Source organism: Mus pahari, chromosome X, assembly GCF_900095145.1.
Source record: "Mus pahari chromosome X, PAHARI_EIJ_v1.1, whole genome shotgun sequence".
Taxonomy (NCBI): Eukaryota; Metazoa; Chordata; class Mammalia; order Rodentia; family Muridae; genus Mus; species Mus pahari.
In genome coordinates this window covers 92,891,028-92,913,511 of record NC_034613.1, presented here as the reverse complement: position 1 = coordinate 92,913,511, position 22,484 = coordinate 92,891,028, and the positions used below count along the sequence as shown (strand labels likewise).

General features: G+C 36.8%; 1 protein-coding gene and 1 pseudogene across 1 annotated transcript; one reads left to right on the top strand and one right to left on the bottom strand.

Annotated features, from left to right (window-relative positions):
* Positions 1–5,282: 5,282 nt before the first annotated feature.
* Gpr174 (G protein-coupled receptor 174) lies at positions 5,283–6,383 on the bottom strand. The gene has a single exon (XM_021188715.1). It carries the CDS (start codon positions 6,352–6,354, stop codon positions 5,347–5,349), a length of 1,008 nt encoding a protein of 335 aa, XP_021044374.1. The 5' UTR covers positions 6,355–6,383; the 3' UTR covers positions 5,283–5,346.
* Positions 6,384–19,104: 12,721 nt separating this feature from the next.
* LOC110314450 lies at positions 19,105–20,381 on the top strand (annotated as a pseudogene).
* Positions 20,382–22,484: the final 2,103 nt, after the last annotated feature.

The following is a 22,484-nucleotide window of genomic DNA, read 5'->3' as shown; positions in this document are numbered from 1 at the left end:
AGAAACATACTAGACACTGATTAGGTTGCAAACAAACTGGGGGTAGATAGTACAGATGCCTGTGGTCTACAAACAGTTAATAATAATGTCACAAATGTCTTGTAATGACATTTTGCTATATTCATATATCAGTTTTTGCTCAGTCATCATAAGAGAAGTTTTACCTTAGAGCAGATGGAAATAAATGAAGAGACCCACAGCTAGAGATTATGGAGAGGAGTGACCTTGGAACGCTCAGCCTTAAAGAGAATGTCTCTACCAAACCCCTTCCCTCAGGTCTCAGAAAACCTCTCAGAAAAGGAGACATAAAAAGTTTGAGAGCCAAAGGACACCAAGAAAACAAGGCCCTCTAAATTAATATGGTAGATATGCATAAGAACTTACAGAAATTGAGGCAGTATAAACAGGTATTGTAGGGGCCTGCACCAGATAGAGTTTGAAGGATTAAATAGAGGTGGATAAGTGCCCCCATCCCTAACCCACAACCAATCTCCAATTAATAGGGCATCTCACCAACGATATAATCTACTCTTAGTCTGCCTACTCAGCTGTGCACTTGCCAACAGAAAATTAACTCAATGGCATCTTTGGAGGTTCCTTGTCTGAAAATGTCATGTCAGAGTGTTTGCTTCTTTTAAAGAACCTTATTGTTTTTAATATGTATAATAGTACTTTTGTTCCTCTTTCCCTGTCCCTTACAATCCAACACCCCCAATAGTTCTATTTTTACTTTCATTTACTTTTTGTCTAAACCCTACATATGTTAGAACATGCGGTATTTTATGAGTGTACCTCCTTTGCCATAGCATGATCTTTTCTAATTCTAATCATTTCCTTGCAGTGATATAGTAATTTTATTGTTTATAAGCAAATAGAACAGTAATGTGATTCATATAATTTTGTCTATTATTAAATCCTTTACATTTTTCAAGACTGGATGGGAAGTTTATAGTACAACTGAATTCATTATGTTCATGCTCGCTAAACTCACAGCCTGGACAATATATTTTTCAAACTTTTACTTTTGATTCTCTTGACTTAATTTTAGTTCTCATACTCTTATAAATTTTGAATATAGAAACATGGTAAAGATCTGAAATCTTATACTATACTATCAAGTCCCAGTATCAAACGGGAAAGCCTCTACAAAAAAACAAAAAGATACTGGGATTAGATGGCCAAGTATAAAGACCATCCTACCTATGAAACAGTGAATATGCATAAGAAGGTAGGAACAAGGACTTGAGTGTGGCTTGTATCTATAGATGAATCAGATGTTAAGAGTAGGAAGAAATGAATATAGTCAACAGTAAAGAAGATGATGGTTTTTGCAAAATTAAATAGTAGTTAAAGCTAAATAGGCCCTATTGAAGAAATGGTCTGTAAAGTTCAAGAAAAGTTTGCTCAAATAGTCTCTTCCCTGTCCACACAGACCACATCTTTCCAAACCAAGGAACATGTCATTTTAAACAATCACATTTTTTACAAGTTTATCTCTTACCTTTCTGCCAACCATTACCTGAGAATATGGTTTTGAAGGTAGTGAATTTGCTTCTTGTATGGTTTCACAGAATCACAGGAAAGTTTTCAAAGTGGTTTGAGGGGACTTGAAGCATGACGCAGGTTATGTATTTATAATTTCATTATTTTTTCAGATCTACCCAAGCATCAGATGTTTCACTTAAAAAAATAAAAAACAGAAAAAAATCCTTTTTTTTAGCACATCCTTAGAGTGTCTTTCTGCAACCATTAAGATGTGTAATTTATAATTATTTGGTTATGATTGAAGCTACTTAGGCTTCAAAAACAATCTAGGGAAATAAACAAGATGAACAGCAAACTGCTAAAGTAAGCAAAAAAAAAAAAAAATGTTAGGCCTAGAGGAGACCTGAGGTATAATAACATAGAGGGGACAACTCATCTTGGTCTTTGAGAATGGAATCCACCATTCCAGTAGATTAAAGGGAATAATAGACTCTAAGAAACATAAATCCATGTATGTGATTCCACTAACAGTCCTTAAATCTATCATTTGGTAAAAGAACTAATCACACATTGACATCCAGAGTCAGAAAACATCCATTTAATTACATACAGAGATAAACATTATTATTAAAATTCATATGATAAATAAGAGCTGTAAATAAACTCCAATAACAATATTTCACAGTATCTTGGAAGTTAACCCAAAAGGTGGCACAAAAATTAAATTGTGCAGAGTTCCACTGATGAATCCCTATAGAGCATGGCAACTTGGTCTGTTATTCGTAGGGCAAACGGCTCCTCTTCATAAACTACTGATTAATAGGATTTGCTGTTTTATTATATGTCAATGATAACATATAACATATAAGCAATGTCATTAAAATAATAAAAGCAACAATAAAGACAATTTATTAGCATTAAAACAATCTATATTCAAATTTTCTTATTAAAATAATTTGCTTAATTTTAAGACTAAAATTTAACAACTTTATAAAAGAAATATGAGATGATTTATCTTTACTTATATATACTGCCATCATTCAGATTGTTGTTGTATTCAATCTTATAGAACTCAAAATGATAAATAAGCGATCTGAGGAAAAGACTTTCCAAGCAGAGTAGAACCTCAGTAAAGAGGCAGCTGCTTGGTAGTAGCCGAAGCACTATTTTTCTCCAACATTAGTTGCTTTGTTGCTGTTGTTGTTTGTTTGTTTATCTGTTTTGTTTTTTTTTTCCTGAAAACTAAGTCCAGTGCTAGAAGAGAGATAGGGTAGAAGAAAAATCTCAAGCAAAACTCTGGAAAATGTATGCCCATGTTTACAGTTATTTCTTGGAATTTAGCATTCTCACAATGGCAACCAAAGTTGATGGCCATTTGTAATGCATTATTTGAAAGGATTGCTTTAAAACTCAATTTCTTTATAGTGTCTTCCCCTCCACCACATCTCCCTGTGTCTGCAATTGCTCCATTTGAATTTCTGCACTTCGTGTTAATGCCTATTTGTAAGGTATGAACTTCAGATATGTCTTGGTAAATTAATATGAAGTTAACATTATAATTAGCACCTTATTATGAATAAGTTAATCAGAAGGAGAAGGGGATGGAGCAAAATTCAAATGTATTGATGAGGAAGATGAAGAATCAGGAAAATTATTCTGATTCAGTATTCAGATGCTGAATATAAACCCAGATAGACAGATCTGGGTAGATAAATAGCATAAAATCATTATACATTTGACTTATCAGTAAATGATGGAGAAGGAATATCTAACAAATGAGCTGTAATCTCAGTGGTCAATAATATCCTAGAAGTATTTCCTCTCCTTTAAATAATGGTATGAGTATAGTGAAATCAATGTTTGAAAAAGTTCCAACAGTGATCTCCCAAAGTGACTTTAAAAAGTGTAACACATGCTACAAAAAAATAATAAGCATAGATATTTTAAGTGTGAGTATTATTTCAAGCACCCACATTTGTTTCATAGTTTCACAAATGATTACTTGTAATCTCATTATGATACAAAATTACAACCAAACAGAAATCACTTTAAAATAAATAGACCACACACATTTATAGTTTCTTTTTTTTGAAAACAAAATTTAACACTTATTTAATACATCAAAATATATGTACATCACAAGGAATAACTAGGATATATATAAATAGACTGTTGCTAGCAGCACAAACTCATTTTTTGTAATACATTATTATTTTCATAAACTGTACATACATAAGCACTACATTTTTGTTACTTACTCAGACAAAACTTTAGAGGTTTCCCACTAGTATTAGAAGCTAAAATCCATGTCCATTTAATGAGTTTACCCTAAAACATATAGTATCATTAACTATATGCCTAAACCTGTATGTATGTATGTATGTATACACATATTTATATGTATACATACATACATATACGTATATATTTCTTGCTTGATTTCTTTATTTTCTCAATGTAAAGAAGAGTGTTTTCTCCCCATTCTCTTATTCAACTATTCATGAAAGTAATCTTGTTTACAATGTATATCATGCTTCAGAATATTCCAGTGCTTACAGCCACATACCCGAGTTTTTCCTGCTCAGTAGTACCAAACAGATAGTAGACATTGCTTTTGTAAGGGTGTATATGGCTGCTGGAATGATCCACACTTTTCTCAAAAGGTGAAAGAATTGCTTCCAACAGTTTCTGAGAGGTAATCTTTGTAGGCTTAATAATCATATAACTTAACTGAAAAAGTGCAGATTTAAAAGTCCACATGACCAGTGTCTTTATGTCATACTCTGACTTGTATAGATGCCTTAATAGGCACCACTTACCTTGGAGAATATTTGAAGGACAATAGTGCTTTTTAAGACTTATACTTCACTTTGGTTCATATTTTCACTCTGCCCAAGCTTAGTGACTAATTGGTGCACTGCTTCTTTCATAGGCTCAGTAAATGCATTAATAACCTATCAGATTGCTTCAATGTACTTCTAAATTATGATGAAATGCTATCCCTCTCCTAGGCAGGTTCATACATACCTGAAGGTCTTCTTTGGACCTAGTTTCAGAGAGCCATAATTGTGGTTCTCACCTCTTTCCTTTCTCTAAAGCATAAAGGCCATCTGACTCATGTTGGCTTAACTGTAGAAAACTACCTACCCTGGGAATATTCAATGTAGCATTTTATACAATTACAGAGGATTACCATGTGTCATGAATGCTTGTTGTTCTTAGTTTAAGTGTACCAAAGACTGATTTCAGGACTTCATTCAACAAGTAATGTGACAGATGATGTTTCATATTGAAACTATCTGAAGAAATAAAGCATTGGACTTTCAAATCCTTGAATGTAATCACACTTGGGAAATAACAATTACCCTATTTTTCTAAAACTATGTATACATAAAGTTTTGCCCACCCCACTTTAAAAACAACCAAATATATTGTTGGAATGCAAACTATGATCACTACTACAAATGGACAATTGCACACTTTTTGAACATAGATTCAGCATCTGTGGTAAGAAAACTCAGTGCTTAAAATGGGCTTGAGTTAGTAATTGATTTTTGTGACTTAGGTTCACAGATAAAGCTGATGACTCTAGCTGAGAGAATATGTGTGCAATATTATCAAAATTTTACCACTTAAGTCTTAAAGACTTGGTCCAACATTACCGCATGGACATGTCACCAGCAATGATATTGAGATACAATATTCTAAACAGGTATTGTCATAAATATGTGCATTCCCCATGTAAGTAATATAGAGCACACTGAAAGGTTATGAATACTTCCTGTGAATATTGTCTTGATGGGGTACTGCAAATGTGTTCTGGTATTTGCACTCCAGGCCAAGTTCAGTTCTGGGTTTTATTTAGCATAGTTCAGCTTCCACAGGAGAAGTAGCATGGTTACTCACAATTTTGTATGATTTTGTATGGAGTTGAATGTTATCAGGCAAATCTTGTCTTGAAAGACGTCTTCTGAACTCATTAGTGGTAAAATAATATATAACTGGGTCAAGACAGGAGTTCAGACTTGCCAGACACAGGGCCACAGAATGAAATATTAAAATCACTCTTCTGGCAAAGCAACTCTTAATTTCATTGGACTTAACTAGGAAATCTAAAGGAAAGCTGAAGTGATAAGGTACAAAGCAAATTAGAAACACCCCTGCACACGTCAGAATCATCTTCAGGGCTTTCTTTTTCTCTCCAAGATGTTGAGAAATGGGATATTTATTTTGTAATGACAAAGCTGTCTTCCAGGTACAATATAAAACAATCATAAGAGGAGTAACAAACCCAACCACCTCTCCAATAGTTATCATGGCAACAGATTGTGCCAGATTGACATTCCTGATAGGAAGATCCACGAAGCATTTGGTTCTGTTACCTGGTGTATCATCATTGGTTCTGAGGAGAGGAAAGAGCAGGCAGGCAAGGCAGATGATCAGCCAGCCAATAATGCTGATATACAAGTCATATTTCTGTTTGCAGTCATTGAAACGAAAGGGGTACATGAGAAACCAAAATCTTCGAACACTGATGCAGACCAAGAAGTAGATGCTGGCATACATGTTAACATATTTCAGGTAGAAACAAAACATGCAGAGACCAGGACCAAATGGCCAGTCATGGTTCAAGTAGTAAAAGATCCTCAGTGGCAGAGAGAGAATCTGTAATAAGTCAGCAATGGCTAGGTTTATCATAAATACCACAGCCCTTTTGGTTTCTTTCATATAACCGTAAAATACCCATAAGGCTAATATGTTCCCTATGAGACCTGGCACAAGAATAACAGTGTATGTCACTGCATAAATGAAGTACCGAAAATCTGTATTGTCTCCATCTGTCTTGTTACATGTAAAATTATCAGTCATGATTACTTCCAGAGAAATTTTCTTTGCCTACTGGTCATTCAAAATCTAATTCCACAAGTAACTTCTGTACTGTCCACAAGTCAGTGGTTCAGAGAGACAGAGTATAAAACAAACTTTTGCCACAATTGTTAGCCTCTACACATGATTTGGGAAATTAAAAGAAACTTGGCTGTATTTATGCCTCAGATTTGTATACATAATCACAGAAATCCATTGTGCAAGCACACATGAAAAGTTGTTAAAATGTTCTCCTCTTGTTTATTTTGTGGTAAGGTCTTCCAGGCCAGGACATCATGGAAATTGGATATTTTTCACTTGATTCATAACTATGTCATACATTAGCTTCTCAAATTCCCATATGGTGGTTATGATTTTACAGGTGTTTGGAAGGACATTTCATGTTCTTTTGGGGAGAGATGTCTGGCACACAGAGAAGAAAGATTTGCTTCAATGCAGGCTGGCCCTGCCACTGTTTGAAGATGACTTATTTTGATGTTTTTTTTTTCCAAGACTTTTTCAGATCTGCATTAAAGAAGAGAGAGAGAATGAAAGGCAAACCTGCAAGTAAAAGAAAATAAGCTCATTACACCTAGCATTTTTAAATAAGAAAAACCAGTGTTTAATGGTCACATCATATCCAAAAGATAACATTTCACAAAATTCTTCCCCATCATCTAGGTCTTAAATTCTTTACTCTTCTTTTCCTTGATATTCCTTGAGCCTCACTTTTTGGGTGGTATAGATATCTTGCTTAGGGCTAAGAAGTCATAGTCACTTAGTCTTAGCATTTCGGTCAGTAATGAGTCTTTGCATTAATTGCTTCCCACTGCAAAAAGAGGCTTTTCTGACCAAGGTTGAGAGCATCACAGAGCTGTGGGTACAAACAAATATTTAGAAAGCATTTCCATATGATCATGTTTTAGCAAAACAACACAGTAGATTCCCCTCTAGGGCTGATGGCCTTTCTAACCATAAGCTTTTGGTAAAGTTTACACTGTCACTCACAAATTTCCTTCTGTGGAACAGACCTTAAACCCAATCAGAATGTAGTTGTTTATCTCTCCAATCTTTGTGCCACTCTTGCACCGTAGTGCATGTCTTCCCTACCCCATCGGTAGTTTTATAACATGGAGAAGACTATTAACGTCTTCTTCTTCTTCCAGAGGACTAATAGTATCACCCTCACAATAAAAGCTGGCTAGCCAGGAGGAAGTTTCCAAGTCAGTTTAAAATTAATTCTTATATGTATTACAACCAAAATATGTGGTATCTTCAGCAATAATAGGATATGACCATCTAATTGCAGTGGGCAACCACAAACAATAGCAGTAGCCTGACTTGTATTTTCTTTGAGGGGGTGTTTCTCTGGAGACTCCCTTACAAATAACCCATATGGAGGGTATCCTATATGTGAATTGAGATTCTTTTTGCAGTCATGAATTTATATGGAGCTAGGTTCACATGCTCAAGATTAATCCAATCAAAATTCCAGTATGAACAAGGCAGTATCCCTAGATGAGGAGTTACTGGCAGTTGATAACTGCTAGGGGGAGAGAAATTATTTTTCTTTGTTGGTATGACTCCTGGTAGGTTTCCCACCCTCCAGTGGGAGCAGATTGCTATGGACTCAGTATATTATTTAAAAACGCAAAACAAAACAGAAGATGACAAAGTTGTGGGGAGCGTATCAGGGAGGCCTGGAGAAGGCTGGATGGAGTTGTGTATGTGTGTATGATCAAAATCCATCATATAAAGGTAAAATAAAAAATGAAGCACATGCATAAAATACATCAGTCTTAATAGAATTTTGATTTGAACGGGGATTAGTATGCTACAGGTTCTATAACAGCAGTTCTCAACCCACAGGTTACATCCTCTTTGGAGATCAAATGACCCTTTCACAGGGTTTGTCTGAGTCCACAAGAAAACGCAGATATTTATATTATGATCCATAACATTAGTAAAATTACAGTTATGAAGTAGCAGCAAAAAAAATATTGTGGTTGAGGGCTCACCACAGCATGAGGAACTATATTAAAGGGTCACAGTGTTAGGAAGGTTGAAAACCAATGTTCTAAAAAGTGCAGAAAAGTAAAACAAGAAGGAACTTGGAAAATAATTCAGCACTTTGTTACAAAAAGTGTCTAAGCCAACAAGTATGAGAGCCTGTTAGAAATTCAGAAGAATCTCAGCCCCTCCCTCAGGACCTGTATTTTAACAATTAAACTTAGTTACGTCTTTGGAAACTCTGATTTCCACCACTATTTCCCAAACATAAGGGCTCTTCAGACCCATGTGAGGAAAACGTTTTCTTTAAAACAACAACAGCAAAAAAAAAAAAAAAAAAAAAATTAATACAACTTTCCAGGTGTTTCCTCTAGAGATTTTGAGAGATTTTGATTCAAAATGTTTTAGGTAAGGCTAGACAATTCACAAAGCTTCCCATATGACTCGGATATAGTTAGCATTGCTTTTGTCCTTGAAGCATCGTTTAGGGGCCAGTGATTTGATTCAAATCCTTCCCAGATGTTGTGAAAATAAGTGGGCAACCAGCCTCTCTTTAAATAGTTCCATTTACATGGGCCATTTAGTCACCTCTTAATTATCCAAGACAAGAGAGCAGAGCCTCAGAACAGAGAAGCAAATCCCCCAAAGGCTGACTCAGCTGGGCCCATGACCCTTCTTTTGAGGTAAACAAATTTTAGCTTAGGGACTTGGAGCATTGCCTCAAGGCTGCTGAAATCTAGAAGGATTTAACCGACTTTAAAGATACGTGGGAAGAATGAAAATGAAAAGAGAATTATGAAACATCCTGCTTTGGATTATCAACTCCATGTGGTTTGAAGTGTGCATGATTCAGCCCTTGAAGGAATTATTGTTGTTATTTTGCCTGGTAAGTAAATCTCCCGGTAAGTAAAATATCATGTTTTCTCTAAAAATGTGGGTCTCACTTTATGTGAAAGGCATTCAGCTTGAAGATGTTAAAGATTGGATATTTCTCAAAAGAATATATAGAACTTGGTACTCTAATCTTTATACATTAATGTTAAAAATAGCATGGATATTTGAAGAGGTATTAACAAAACTGACCAACTCTGAAAACAAATATTATCTTTGAAATACATTCACATGTGATGATTGTAATTAAGTGATAGAAAAATTTAGATGGCAGAATAGAGGTGTAAAAAGAGGCACAAACACCACAAATCACCAGAGAAATGAAAATTATAAAGTAACATGAAATATTACTCAAACCATTACAAAGAGCTTTTACAACAATTCTAAAGGTAATGAAGATGTAGAGGAAAAGGAGATTTTTTTCTCCCTTATTAGAGGGAATATAAATTGACATCACTCTACAAAAAGAGGATTGCAGTTTCCAATACATATAAATATATTTTAATATGTATTAAAATAGAACTGTCATGATTCTGTATCCCTCCTCTGTGTTATATAGCTAAGAGAAATGAAATTAGTATTTTAACAAAACTGTTTCACTCTCATGTTTATTTTGCCATCATTCCTTTTAGACAGCATACAGAATCAAGCTATATACCCATCAACAATGAATATATAAATAATCGACTGTGCGTGCACATAGCTGAGTATTGATTAGCCTTTGAAAATAAAGAAACTCTGCCATTTACAAAACTGCTTGATTTGGAGGAAAAATGTATTAAGTAAAATATGAAGTCAGGCACAGATGCCATATAACTTGAAATTATGTACATTAAAAATTACAATAATCATTATATCATATGTGGAGAGTTAGTATGAGAATTTACTCTGCTAGTATAGGTAATAAATTTAGTATCCAATAAGTGCTCAATAAATGTGACTTAGGTTAGGTGATTATTTTCTGCAAGAGCACTCTCACTACCTCCCCAGTTTACATTTTGCATTTTCTACCCCAGTTTATGTCTATATTAATTTTCTTCTCCATTTTTATTCTGCTCAATTCTATTTAAGGGTTTCATTATTTTTCCTACGTTAGCTCTTTAAAGATGTATATTCACAGATCAGAAACTATATAGAATGGTAATCAATGGTTACCTTAATAATAGTGTCATAGAACACAGACAATGGAAAAACGTGTGTGGCTTTTCACTTCTTCAATATTAAAATCTGGTGGAAAAGAATAAAAGTCAATATACAGTATTGTAAGATATGATCATAGATAATTAAAGCATAAAAGAGGGGGATCATACATTAGAGGAGAATCTACAATTTCTAACTTATTAAACCAGCGTAATCCTGCACAAAAATCTGTAAACATTCGCCATCAAACCCACAAAGAAGTGCAGTCTTCACCCCTCATTAAGGAAACATCTTTGCCACAGACAGAGATCTCTACAGAAACCATACCCTATCAAAATGCAGAGTATTGAGCCCAGTCCCTATGATCCATCTACAAAACATTTCCATATATAAGGCTTGGGGAACACTGTAAAAGAGGGTAATGAAATATTGTAAGAGCCAGAAGATCAGGGAACTTGCTGTGAGATTGTCTCTGCTAGTAATGCCAGAATTTATACTCATAAAGTCTCATCAACATGAACACCCAAGCATTAGCCAAACAAGGACAACATCAATGCACGTGACAAACAAGATTGAGAAAAGCCTGTGAAGTTTCAACCCTACATAGAGAAATACAGGCAACTGAGAAAAGTTGGGGGTGGAACAGGTGGTCTTCCCCAGGGAAGAGGTCAGTCCTGAAAATATACTGAATCTACACTAGTACAGGTACCTGAACATAATCTAACTCTCTCTGTGTGTCTCTCTCTGTCTCTATCTATCTATCTATCTATCTATCTATCTATCTATTATCTATCTATCTATCTATCTATCTATCTATCTATCTATCTATCATCTATCTATCTATCTATCTCTCTATCTATCTATCTATTATCTATCTATCTATCTATCATCTATCTATCTATCTATCTCACTGCTCATTCCCAGTCCTCTCTTACAGAAACCCTCCCCCATCTCCACTCCCCTTACCTACTCTGAGAGGGTGTTCCTCCCTGGCATTCAAGTCTCTGCCACAGTAGGGGCATCCTCTCCCACTGAGGCCAGACAAGGAACAGCTACCACAGTCAGGCTACAGCTTTAGGGAGATTGTCTGCTCCAGTTGTTGGGAAGCCCACATGGAGACTGAGCTGCATGTCTGCTAAGTATGTGTCAGGGGCCTTGTTCCAGCCCACGTGTGTTCTTCAGTTGGGGGGGGGGGTCAGTCTCTTAGAGCTCCCAGATGTCCAGATTAGTTGACTCTGTTGGTCTTCCTGTGGGGTTCCTATCCCCTTCAGAGACTTCAATCCTTCCCCCTACCCTTCCATTAGAGTCCTGACCAATGCTTGCATGTGTTTCAGTCAGATCCTGACTAGAGCCTCTTAGAGTACAATTATGCTATGAGAGATTTATTTGAAATACTATGTCAGACTTTTCAAAAGGGGGGTTGGGAGAGAAAAGGATGCAAAGACCCCAAATTACTGTGGTAAGTTTCCAGTGTATGTAGGTCAGTAAATATTTCCTAAAGTCATTGAAAGGAATTACTATATACTTTTGTTTATATATCATGAAGATTTGCTGAAATTTGATGATGTTTCATGAGAATGCTTATTTCAGTTATATTATGTATTTGTTTATTTAGGTGAATCTTGCTTCAAATGAATATCATGGAAAGCTTCGTTATCATTTTGGTGAGACTTAAGATGCTATTATCTGAGAATATGTTAGGTCATACTGTAAGACTCTTCTTCCTGTGAAAATGTGTGTCTATATTTTAGGAATGCAAATTATAAAATACAAGTTAATTAAAACATTTAGTTGTAATCGCTGAGATGTACTATCAATAGAAATGCTATTTGGGATATGGAGTTTTGCAAATCAACAACTAAAACAAACTAACTTACCAAACAACAATAAACAAACAAACAAAACACGTAATCCCAAGTTATAGGCAATTTTGTGCTCAAAAACCAATTTATTTTAGAGTTCTGGTTAGATGCATACTAATAGGCTATGATAAAATAGAACCCCCACACACATGCACAAGTACCTGCAAACTATGTGAGGCTGAAAAGCTGTGTGCATCTGTATAGGAAACACCTTTAAAATCTTTTTTTATTAAATATTTTCTTTATTTACATTTCAAATGTTATCCCCTTTCCTGGTTTCCCCTTAGAAAACCCCTTATCCCCTCCCCAATCCCCCTGTTCAACAACCCACCCACTCCTGCTTCCTGGGCCTGGCATTCCCCTGTACTTGGGCATAGAACCTTCACAGGACCAAGGGCCTGTCCTCCCATTGATGACCGACTAGGATATCCTCTGCTACATATGTAGCTGGAGTGATAGGGCTCTCCATGTGTCCTCTTTGGTTGGTGGTTTAGTCCCAGGGAGCTCTGGGGTTTCTGGTTAGTTCATATTTTTCTTCCTCCTATTGGGGCTGCAAACCCCTTCAGCTCCTTGGGTACTTTCTCTAGCTCCTTCATTGGGGACCCTATGCTCCATCCAATGGATGACTGTCAGCATCCACTTTTAATATTATGGTAAATGAGTGATCACAAACCCTACGGTAAAGAGAGCTGAACAATTTGTTACAGATTTTGATCAGTAGGTACCAAAAATCTCCAGGTTTTGATTTCTGAATTTTTTGAAGTCAAATATCTCACAAATTCCCTGGAAGAGCTGTCTGGTAACTGCTACATGGTAGAAAGCAAATACTTTGGGGAAAGTATTCTGTGGTTATTTCTCCTAGGGAATTCACTAAATTCTGTTAGGGCTACTAGATGTTCCACCAGGCTTATTTTATTACAAGGAAATGTGCTCTACCAGGGTGCCATTTCTCGAAGCTTCAACAACTTCCATGAGACTCCTACAGTTGTACTTAATGAGAAAGGAAGGAGGCACACAGGCAGACAGAGTAATTGTGAACATTACCATCCTTCACTTAGATGAGTGTAGATGAGTCTAAATGTCTCTGCTGAGATTTGAGGGCTATTTCCTCTCCAACAGAAAATGTATCTTGTTCGTTGGCTAAAGAAGTACTCTCAATTACTTGGAGACAGCATGAAAAGGGTCACTCAGCCTCACATCACCAGTGAATAAAGCCAAGTCACATCGCCATTGCCTTAGACATACCAGTTTGCAATTACTTTATATTTTGGAGAGTAGTACATATCAACTGTACTGAGAATGGACAATCCTGAAGACTTTTTAAGCCTGTAGTGAGAACTAAAAATATGTAAGCCAAGGCCAGGATGCCTTCTATACGTATTCATAAAAATGATAAGGCCAGTTGGTTTTTAAGACTTTTCATTGTTTTGCTAATCTATCTTTATTCTTTCCCATTTTACTAGTCAAGCCTCTAAAACTCTGATTCCTAGGATAACTACAGTGTGTGTTTGAAGTATATATTCCTGATGAATTGAACAATAATTGCCTGGAAGTTAAAAAAAAAAAGAAGGGATCCACATTGTAACAAGTTAAATGTGCACACAAATTTGAGAATGTACTTTGAATGTAAAAAGCAATAACATAAAGCCCAGAGTCAAGTTGTTTAGAAAATTGTCCCTTTCTTTTTTTTCACATTCTTGACTATCATTTGGTTTAAATTGCTCTATCTCTAGTCCATCTACATGTATTGGTATTTGGTCTATCCTTCAAGGTCCAGCTATATGTATCTGAATCTCAGATTCAAGTAAGTTTATTGAGCATCAAGAGCAAATGATAATCTAATGGTAAGAATGATTTATGTCACTCATATACTATAATCTTTTATACACAATTAGATAAACTTCCATTAGTTGTTTAACTTAGAGTTCCTTCATAATGGAACTCAAGCACTTTCATATGCACCCAAGATTTAAACACTAGTTAAAGTGTTAACTGGCTTTTAAATGGAACTCTGAAATACCAAAGAAACTATTTAAAACTAGTTAGCCCAAATACAGTTATAAAATGCCTTATGGGTTTGCCACTCTGTGTTTATGTATTACAACTCTTTTCTTTTAGAGGACAAAGCACTATTCTACAAAATTCACTTTACACATTAAAGTTTGCATATTTTTACTTGGTAGCAGCGATGAGGTGATCACAAGTTACACTGCAGTGGGAAAACTGTATGCGTTTCCTGTTCTCAGTGCTGACACGGCTGTGGGGATTTTCCTCCGATTTTCTGAATGTTCACCTTGTGTCTCAGACCAGACATGAGCATTTGGACAAGAAGAGGGGATTTTTTTTTAACAGGAAAGTTATGAGCTTCCAAGCTTACATAAAATAAACTAACGTCCAAGATAATCACATCCTTCTGGCCCTTTTCACTTTTTTTGCCATCCTTCTCCAAATTTTCTCTTTGAGTGTGTGCCCTATCCACTGCTCCACAGGATTAATAGCCTGTGAAAGTAAAGGAGTAAACCAACCTTATGGGGTCTGGTAGAAAGAGCAAGGGTGGAGTGGAAAATAAAACCAGTCCCCAGGGCCTCACCGGAGGATTGGCCATGATTCGTGTGTAGGTGGCTACCTACATGGTGTGATTTTTAAGGGACTAAAAGCCTTCCTTTGGTCTTGCAAACTTTATATGCCCCATACAGGGGAACACCAGGGCTAAGAAGTGGGAGTGGGTGGGCAGGGGAACAGGATGGGGGGAGGGTATAGGGGACATTCGGGATAGCATTTGAAATGTAAATGAAGCAAATATCTAATAAAATAAGTTTTAAAAAAAGAAACAAACATACAAAAAGCCCCTTCCTTTAGTAAAAGAAAAAGAAAAATATTTCCTATGTGTTGACTAGGGCTCAATCTTCTTTCTTTGTAAGGATAAGATGTCTGCTCCCTGGAAAACATTTAAGCTGGAAATGTCAGGCTCCCACCTTTAGGAACTGGAGTGAAGAATTTAAACCTGACAACTTTCTCAAAAGAATGTCAATAGCTCCACATACTCAAATTTTCAGGAGTCTATGCAATAGGTCCCAAAGTTTCTGCACCCTTTTCTTCTCAGCTCATTCACTACATCAGCACAGCCTAGTCTTTTTGCTTACTTTGTTTTCTCTTCTGTTGATATTTGTGGTTCATTTATATCTGGGATCCTTTCTTCCATATTATCCAAATCCTGTAGCATTTTGTTTTTAACAGCAAAGAATAATAGAGAAGTCTCTAATCCAGTTGTTCTTACCCTGTGGGTTGCAATGCCTCGGGGGTAGGGGACATCAAATGACACTTTCACAGGGGTTGGATATCAGATCTCACATTTTTATTATTAACAGTATCCAAATTATATTCATGATTTTGTGGTTGGGGGTCACCACAATGCGAAGAACAGTATTAAAGGGTTATAGCATTAGACAGATTGATAACCACTGCTCTAAACAGACACTGAGGTCTGCAGCCATTTCAGAATGTTCATGGAAAATGACTTAAGGTTTAAGATTTAAAATATCAAATATCACTGACAACAACAAAGTATTTACTGTTCAGTAACAACACTTAAAATTTCCATGGACAAATGATATTCCAAGATCATGGCAATTAATCTAAAATATGAAGATCTTATCATTTTGTATTTCCAATAGCAGATAATAATTTTATATGACACTGAATGTTGTCCTTTTAAATGAGCTTCAGTTTCCCCGAGTGACACAGCTTTGCCTTCTGCTGGACTGGAAGTAATTTTCTGGATCTCATTGGTAAGCCTCTTCTAACATTCCAAGAGAAAAGGATTCTAGTTAGTTACTTCTTAATCTTCTATCAAGTTTTCCATGATTTCAGATTCTAGTTGAACATACTTCAGAAAATAAGCTTGCAGTGAATGGCCCCCATAGGCTCATATGCTTGAATACTTGGTCTCTAGCCTCCTGTTTCCTGTTTTAAAATGTGAGCTCTCAGCTGTTTCAACTGCCATGCCTTTACTCTGCCACCACATGCTCTAACTCTCTGGAATTATAAGCCCTAGTAAATGATTTATTTTATAAGTTGCCTTGGTCATGGTTGTTTATCACAATAGAAAAGTAACTAAAGTAAAACCCTTGGTCTCCTTGGGAAGTGACAAAAATGCCAGAAAACAGTATTGTGATCCTACACTCCTCTGGCAGCATTAACCCCCTGAGTAGTAGTAAAAGAAAATGAGGTTTGTTGTTTGTTTATCAGTTCTTGGATCCCACAGTCAATATTCTACCACTAGTAGCATTACAGGTAAATGTGTGAAGCTGGGTATAGCTTACTTGTCCATGGTTCTAGCACCCAGGAATAGACAAAAAAGGATTGTGAGTGTAAGAACAATCTCAGGTACATAGGCACGGTCTCAAAAAAGCAAAGAAAATGAGTAGATTCCTTGATTAGTTTGCCACCAGTAATAATTCTGTGTAGAGTACCCTCCTGTTGGCTTAGTTAGCATAGAGTAGTCAATCACTCTGGTGTACTCCCTGACAACCCTTCTCTTTTTATAATCTGTTAAAATGAACCAAACAAAAATTATGACACACTGCTCTGAATTCATCTCCAAAAAGGATACAGAAGTAAGATGAAGAAAAGCCAAGGTTTTTCAAGTACCCAGGTAATGACACACTCACTTACTTGCCATTCCACCCCTGGTCTCTAATTAACACAATAAGAGATAATATCAGCCACCAAATAACATTGTAGGTCTTCACCAAAATTTTTGATAATTTTTTTATATGAAGGCATCCACAAATGACTCATTAGTGATAACTATGTCAGATGAGTCCTTTACAAATGACTCTCTCTTTTCTTCCCACAATTGCTCTTTTGGTTCCTAGATTCAAAGACATGGAAATGTTTCTCTCATTTAGGGCAGGGATGAAGTTTCTTAAGGATAACAGATGTCATCACGATTCTTGCTTGAGTACAGGCCAGGTTTTAGAATTTGATGCAAAACAACATTTTGATTGGAATTTTACATACTTATGCATTGGATAATATTCTCTCACTAAATATTTTTTTTCAATAAGTGGCATTGATTGTGACATTTGCACAGTTTAGGTAACACATTATTGCAACATCTAAAACATGTTGGCACTGATAATTAATGAGAGGATTGTCAGGGCAGTATGGTTTGTTACTATTGTTTGGCTTTAAAACAAAAGGCATTACAACTTATTTTAATGAAGTCTTGTTGAACTAAAAGTATCTACAAAATCTAGAAAATGTCCTCTTACCAATCTTTTGCAGATGGATTTATAGAAAGAACTTCTATTCCAAGTTCAAATTGGCTAAAATAACTAAGGGCCTCCCCTATCTAAGATGAACAGCAAGACAATAAAGAACCCTCATTGGCAAACTCACCTATTTTTGAAGCATAACATATCAAGTAATACCCAGAAGGAATTCAGAAGTGAATCAATATTCTTATTTTATCCATGTTGACAATATTTTGACATGTGTGTTAGCCCTACTTCCTTTTTGTTTTGTTAAATAACATTACTTTATTATTTTAGACTGACATATGTCTGTAGTTGTTTTTTTAGTCAGATTCAAAAATATCTCCTGAAACTACACTACAAAGATGTGAAAATGTAACACTAAAAACACTATTCTTTTTTTCAGTCTGATCACTAATTGGTGTACTAGGCTTCTACTATTCGAGATTATCCTAGCACAAAGTATGCTAGGACACATATTTTTATTAGTTCACATGTTTAATTACTTATTTTATCTATAGACTAAATACTTAACTCTACACCATTGTCCCTCAGAATTCCCAGACCACAGTAAGCCTGTGAATTTTAATCTGGGTTACAGTGGGTTTACATATAATTTAGCACTTATCTCCTATTTATAAATGTGTTGCTTTTGATCCTTACATACAAGTTATGGAAAGCTAAGGAAAGAAGAGATTATTAAACTAAAATATATAACAAAAATAAGTATTTTCAATGAAGTCTATTATTAGAAATACTTGGGCAATTTTAGATACCCACATCAGTAGAATAAAAACTAAATAAGTGACTAGTCACATTTTTTGAAGCTCATTGAGGTTAAATTCATTAAAATTTTTATGTATTTACTTTGTAAAATTTCAAGGATACCCCCAACCTACAGGAAAAATTAAATTCATATAGCATCAATGCACTTATCGACTTAGATATATATTGGGGGAGGAAAATATTAGATACATAGAGTTTGGGGATTGAATTAATCATTCAACAATTATGTCAGTGACCATGTAATTTCAGATCTAAGAAATTGGCTATTTTTAGATTTTACAATGAACAATAATAGTCAAGTGCATCTATTAATTCTTCTATAATTAGTTCCTGACATATTAAATTATTTCTATATCTTTCTAGTCATCATTTATATAAGTATTCACTGACTGATTACATAAAATTAAAACAAACAGACAGCAACCCTAAGATTATTTAAAAGATTTATCAACCCTAAATTTATCTAATATGGTAACATTTCTCTTCCATGTTGTTGTCATTCCTTGCTCCATTCTCCATCCCAGTTTTATCCATCCTGCTCTGTTATCTGTATTCTTTTAACACTTAATAGGAATGCATTCTAACTCTGCTCCTTTGAAAGCCCTAAAAAGAGCACTCGTACTATGAGTGTCTGATTTTGTATGACTTTAACTTTTACTTTATTTCTGTCATGAATTTCATCTAACTCTCCATTCAAACTGGGATTTTTTTGAGAGCAGCTCATGCACGTCTCTCCATAACACTGTTCAGTGTCCATAGAAACCTGTTTCTTTCCTATTTGAAGATCCAATGGCCAGAAATTCACCATGTCTATTCTCAAGATCCATGCCAGAGAAATCTTTGACTCTGTTGGCAATTCCACTGTTAAGGTTGATCTCTATACCTCTATGGTTCTCTTCTGATCTGCTGTGCCTAGTGGTGCTTCCACTCATGTCTTTGAGATAATAGAACTCTAGGCGGGTAAGAATCACTACCCAGGGAAGGGTAGCTCAAAGGCTACTGAGCCCATCAATGAAAGTATTGCACCTGCTCTGATTAGCAAAAACAACTAAATTTTGTGGAACAAGAGAAAGACAAATTGATGATTGAGATGGAGTGCACTGAAAATAAATCAAAATTTGGTGCAAATGGGATCATGGGAGTGTCCTTGGCTGTTTGCAATGCCGCTGCCATGGAAAATGAGGTGCACCTTTACAATCATATCGCTGACTTGGTTGGCAACCTGGAAGTCATCATGCTGGTCCCAGCTTTTAATGTGATCAGTAGTGAACTTCATGCTGCCAACAAGCTGGCCATGCAACAATTCATGATCCTCCCTGTGGGATATCCTATTTCTTAGAAGCAGTGCTCATTGGAGCAGAGATTTACCACAACCTGAAGAATGTCATCAAGTAGAGATATTAGAAGAATGAAGATAAAACCAATGTGGGTGATATGGGTGCATTAGTACCTAAGATCCTGCAGAAAGAAGACTAGAGCTGTTGAATATGGCTAGCTACACTGACCAGGTTGTCATTGGAATGGATGTGGCTGCCTCTGAGTTCTATAGACCTGTCAAGAATGACCTGAACTTCAAGTCTTCTGATGACTCCAGCGTATCATACCATGAGGCTAGTTGGCCTGTATAAATCCTTCATCCAGGAGTATCCAGTGATGTCTATAGAATCACCTTTGACAGGAACAACTGGGAAGCTTGGCAGAAGTTCATAGCCAGTGCAGGCGTCCAAGTGGTTGGGGGTGATCTCACAGTAACCAACCCTAAGCAGATTGCCAAAACTATGGCCAAGAAGTCCTACAACTGCCTCCTGTTCAAAGTGAACCATATCAGCTCTGTGACTGAGCCTATGCAGGCATGAAGGCTGGCCAAGTTCAATGGTAGGGGTGCCATGGTGATCACTCTTAGGAGACTCAGGATAATTTGATCACTGACCTCATGGTGGAACTCTGCACTAGGCAGAGCAAGAATGATGTCCCTTGCTGATCTGACTTGGTCAGATTCAATCAAATCCTTAGAATCGATGGAGAGCTGGGCAGCAAGGCCAAGGTTGCCAACAGGTCCTTCAGGAAGCCCCTGACCATGTAAAACATGGGCTGGAGATGCTTAGAGCCACCAGCTGCTTAGAATCTTCCTGTCCCTGATGTTACAGAGGTAGCTCAAGGCCAGCCCAGTATTTGTCCTTCCCATGTCACTGCTTCCTTAGATTTCTGAAACCAAGTCTGACCACCTGGAGCCCTGCTGGAAATCCCAGACTTTAATCATGTGATTGGTCCCCATCACTGTTTCTGCCACCTTACTTCCCACCTAGTGTATTGTGTAATCTCTAGGGTGGCCACAAACAAGACTCTCCAGTGGTTCTACATGTAAAATAAAAGCCTCAGTGACCCATATGAAAAAAGTGGTTTCTTGTTTCAATTCTACTTGGGAGGGAGAAGAAAGCAATCATGTGGGCCAGAGGGAGGGAGGGACAAGGGTGGAAGAGGGGAATGGGAAGGAGAGGGGGAAAGGGAACATGATCAGGTATTGGGGAAGGGGATAACAAGAGTGAAGCCCTCAGGGCCAGAAGAATGAGTGGAAATATGCAACCTTGAGAGGTGGGAGGTGGGGGGACTCTCTAGAATGTACCAGAGACCTAGGAGGTGGGAGACTCTAAGGACTAAAAGGAGGAACCTTAGATAAAATGGCCAATATTAGGGAGAGGGAACTTGTAGAATCCACCTCCAGTAGAAAGACAGGGCATCAAGTAGAGGGATAGGGTTACGATCCCACAGTCAAAAACTTTGACCCAGAATTGTTCCTGTCTCAAAGAACTGCAGGTACAAAAATGAAGAAGAGATGGAGGAAAAGGAAGTCCAAGACCAGCCCAAATTGGCACCCATCTTAAGGGGAGGCTCCAAGGCCTGACACTATTACTGATGCTATGGTGTGCTCACAGACAGGGCTCTATCGTGACTGCTCTCCGAAAGACCCAACAACCAGTTGAAAGAGTCAGATGCAGATATTTATATCCAACCAATGGACAGAAGCTGGTGAGCCCTGTGGTTGAATTAGAGAGAAGCTGGAAGAAGCTGAGGAGGAGGGAAACCCTATAAGAAGACTAATAGTCTCAACTAACTTAGACCCCTAAGATCTCAGACACTGAACCACCAAACAGGCAGCATACACCAGCTGGCCTGAGGCCTCCAACACATATACAGCAGGGGACTGCCTGGTTTGGCCTCAGTGAGAGAAGATGCACCTAGAGAAACTTGAGGGCCCAGCGAGTGGAGAAGTCTTGTGGGGTGGGGTGGGGTGAGGTGGGGGTGAGGACATCCTCTTAAAGACAGGGGAGGAGGAATTGGATGAGGAACTGTCAGAGGGCAGAACTGGAGGGGTATAATGACTGGACTTTAAACATGATTGAAGATAAAATAAGTGTTTTATGCTTTGTTCGATTATGTTTCTATTCAGTTTTTAATAACATTTCTTGAGTATTCCCTGTCTCTTAAGTAAGAAGCTGTACATGAGTTAGTGATTTTCATGGCTATCATAAGAAAAATGAAGACCACACGGGTGAGTGGAATTACTGGTGTAAGTCTAATAATTATCCCTGAAGAGGGAGGTCCTCCTGTAGTGGACTTGAATGTAATTGGCTGTAGCAGTCAAGTGTCTGCCTTGAGAAGGAATCAGGTACATGCAACTAGCATCAGTAGAGCTGGCTATAAGACATGAAGTTCAGGAAGTACAAATCTAGTTTCTATCAGCTAAGGATGAAAACAATTGGTGAGGATAGATAGAATTATCAGTATGAGTTGGGCTTTCTACTTAAAGAAGTTTTCCAGGTAGGGCACAAGAAGGCAGGACCCTGAGAACACACACATTGAGACAAACAATAAATGGGGCTCCATGAAACAAAAGAAGTGGCTGCACAGAAAAGAGCACCATCACTCAAGTGATGAGGAACTCTCTAGAATGGGAAAAAAAGTCTTACCAGCTTTATAATCAACAGAGGGGTAGTATCTAGAATACATAAAGAACCCCCAAAAGGAAACAACAAGAAAACAAGTAACCCATATTAAAAATTTCATTTTAGAACTAAATAAAGAGTTCAGAAAAAGTTGTAACACAAAAGGCTGATGAACATTTTAAAAATGTTCAACACCCATAGTCATTAGGAAACTGCAAGGCAAAAGTAATTTGAGTTTTCAT

Bases quoted from the DNA above. Each gene is read 5' to 3' on its own strand.
- Gpr174 (XM_021188715.1), bottom strand. From the start codon at position 6,354: ATGACTGATAATTTTACATGTAACAAGACAGATGGAGACAATACAGAT.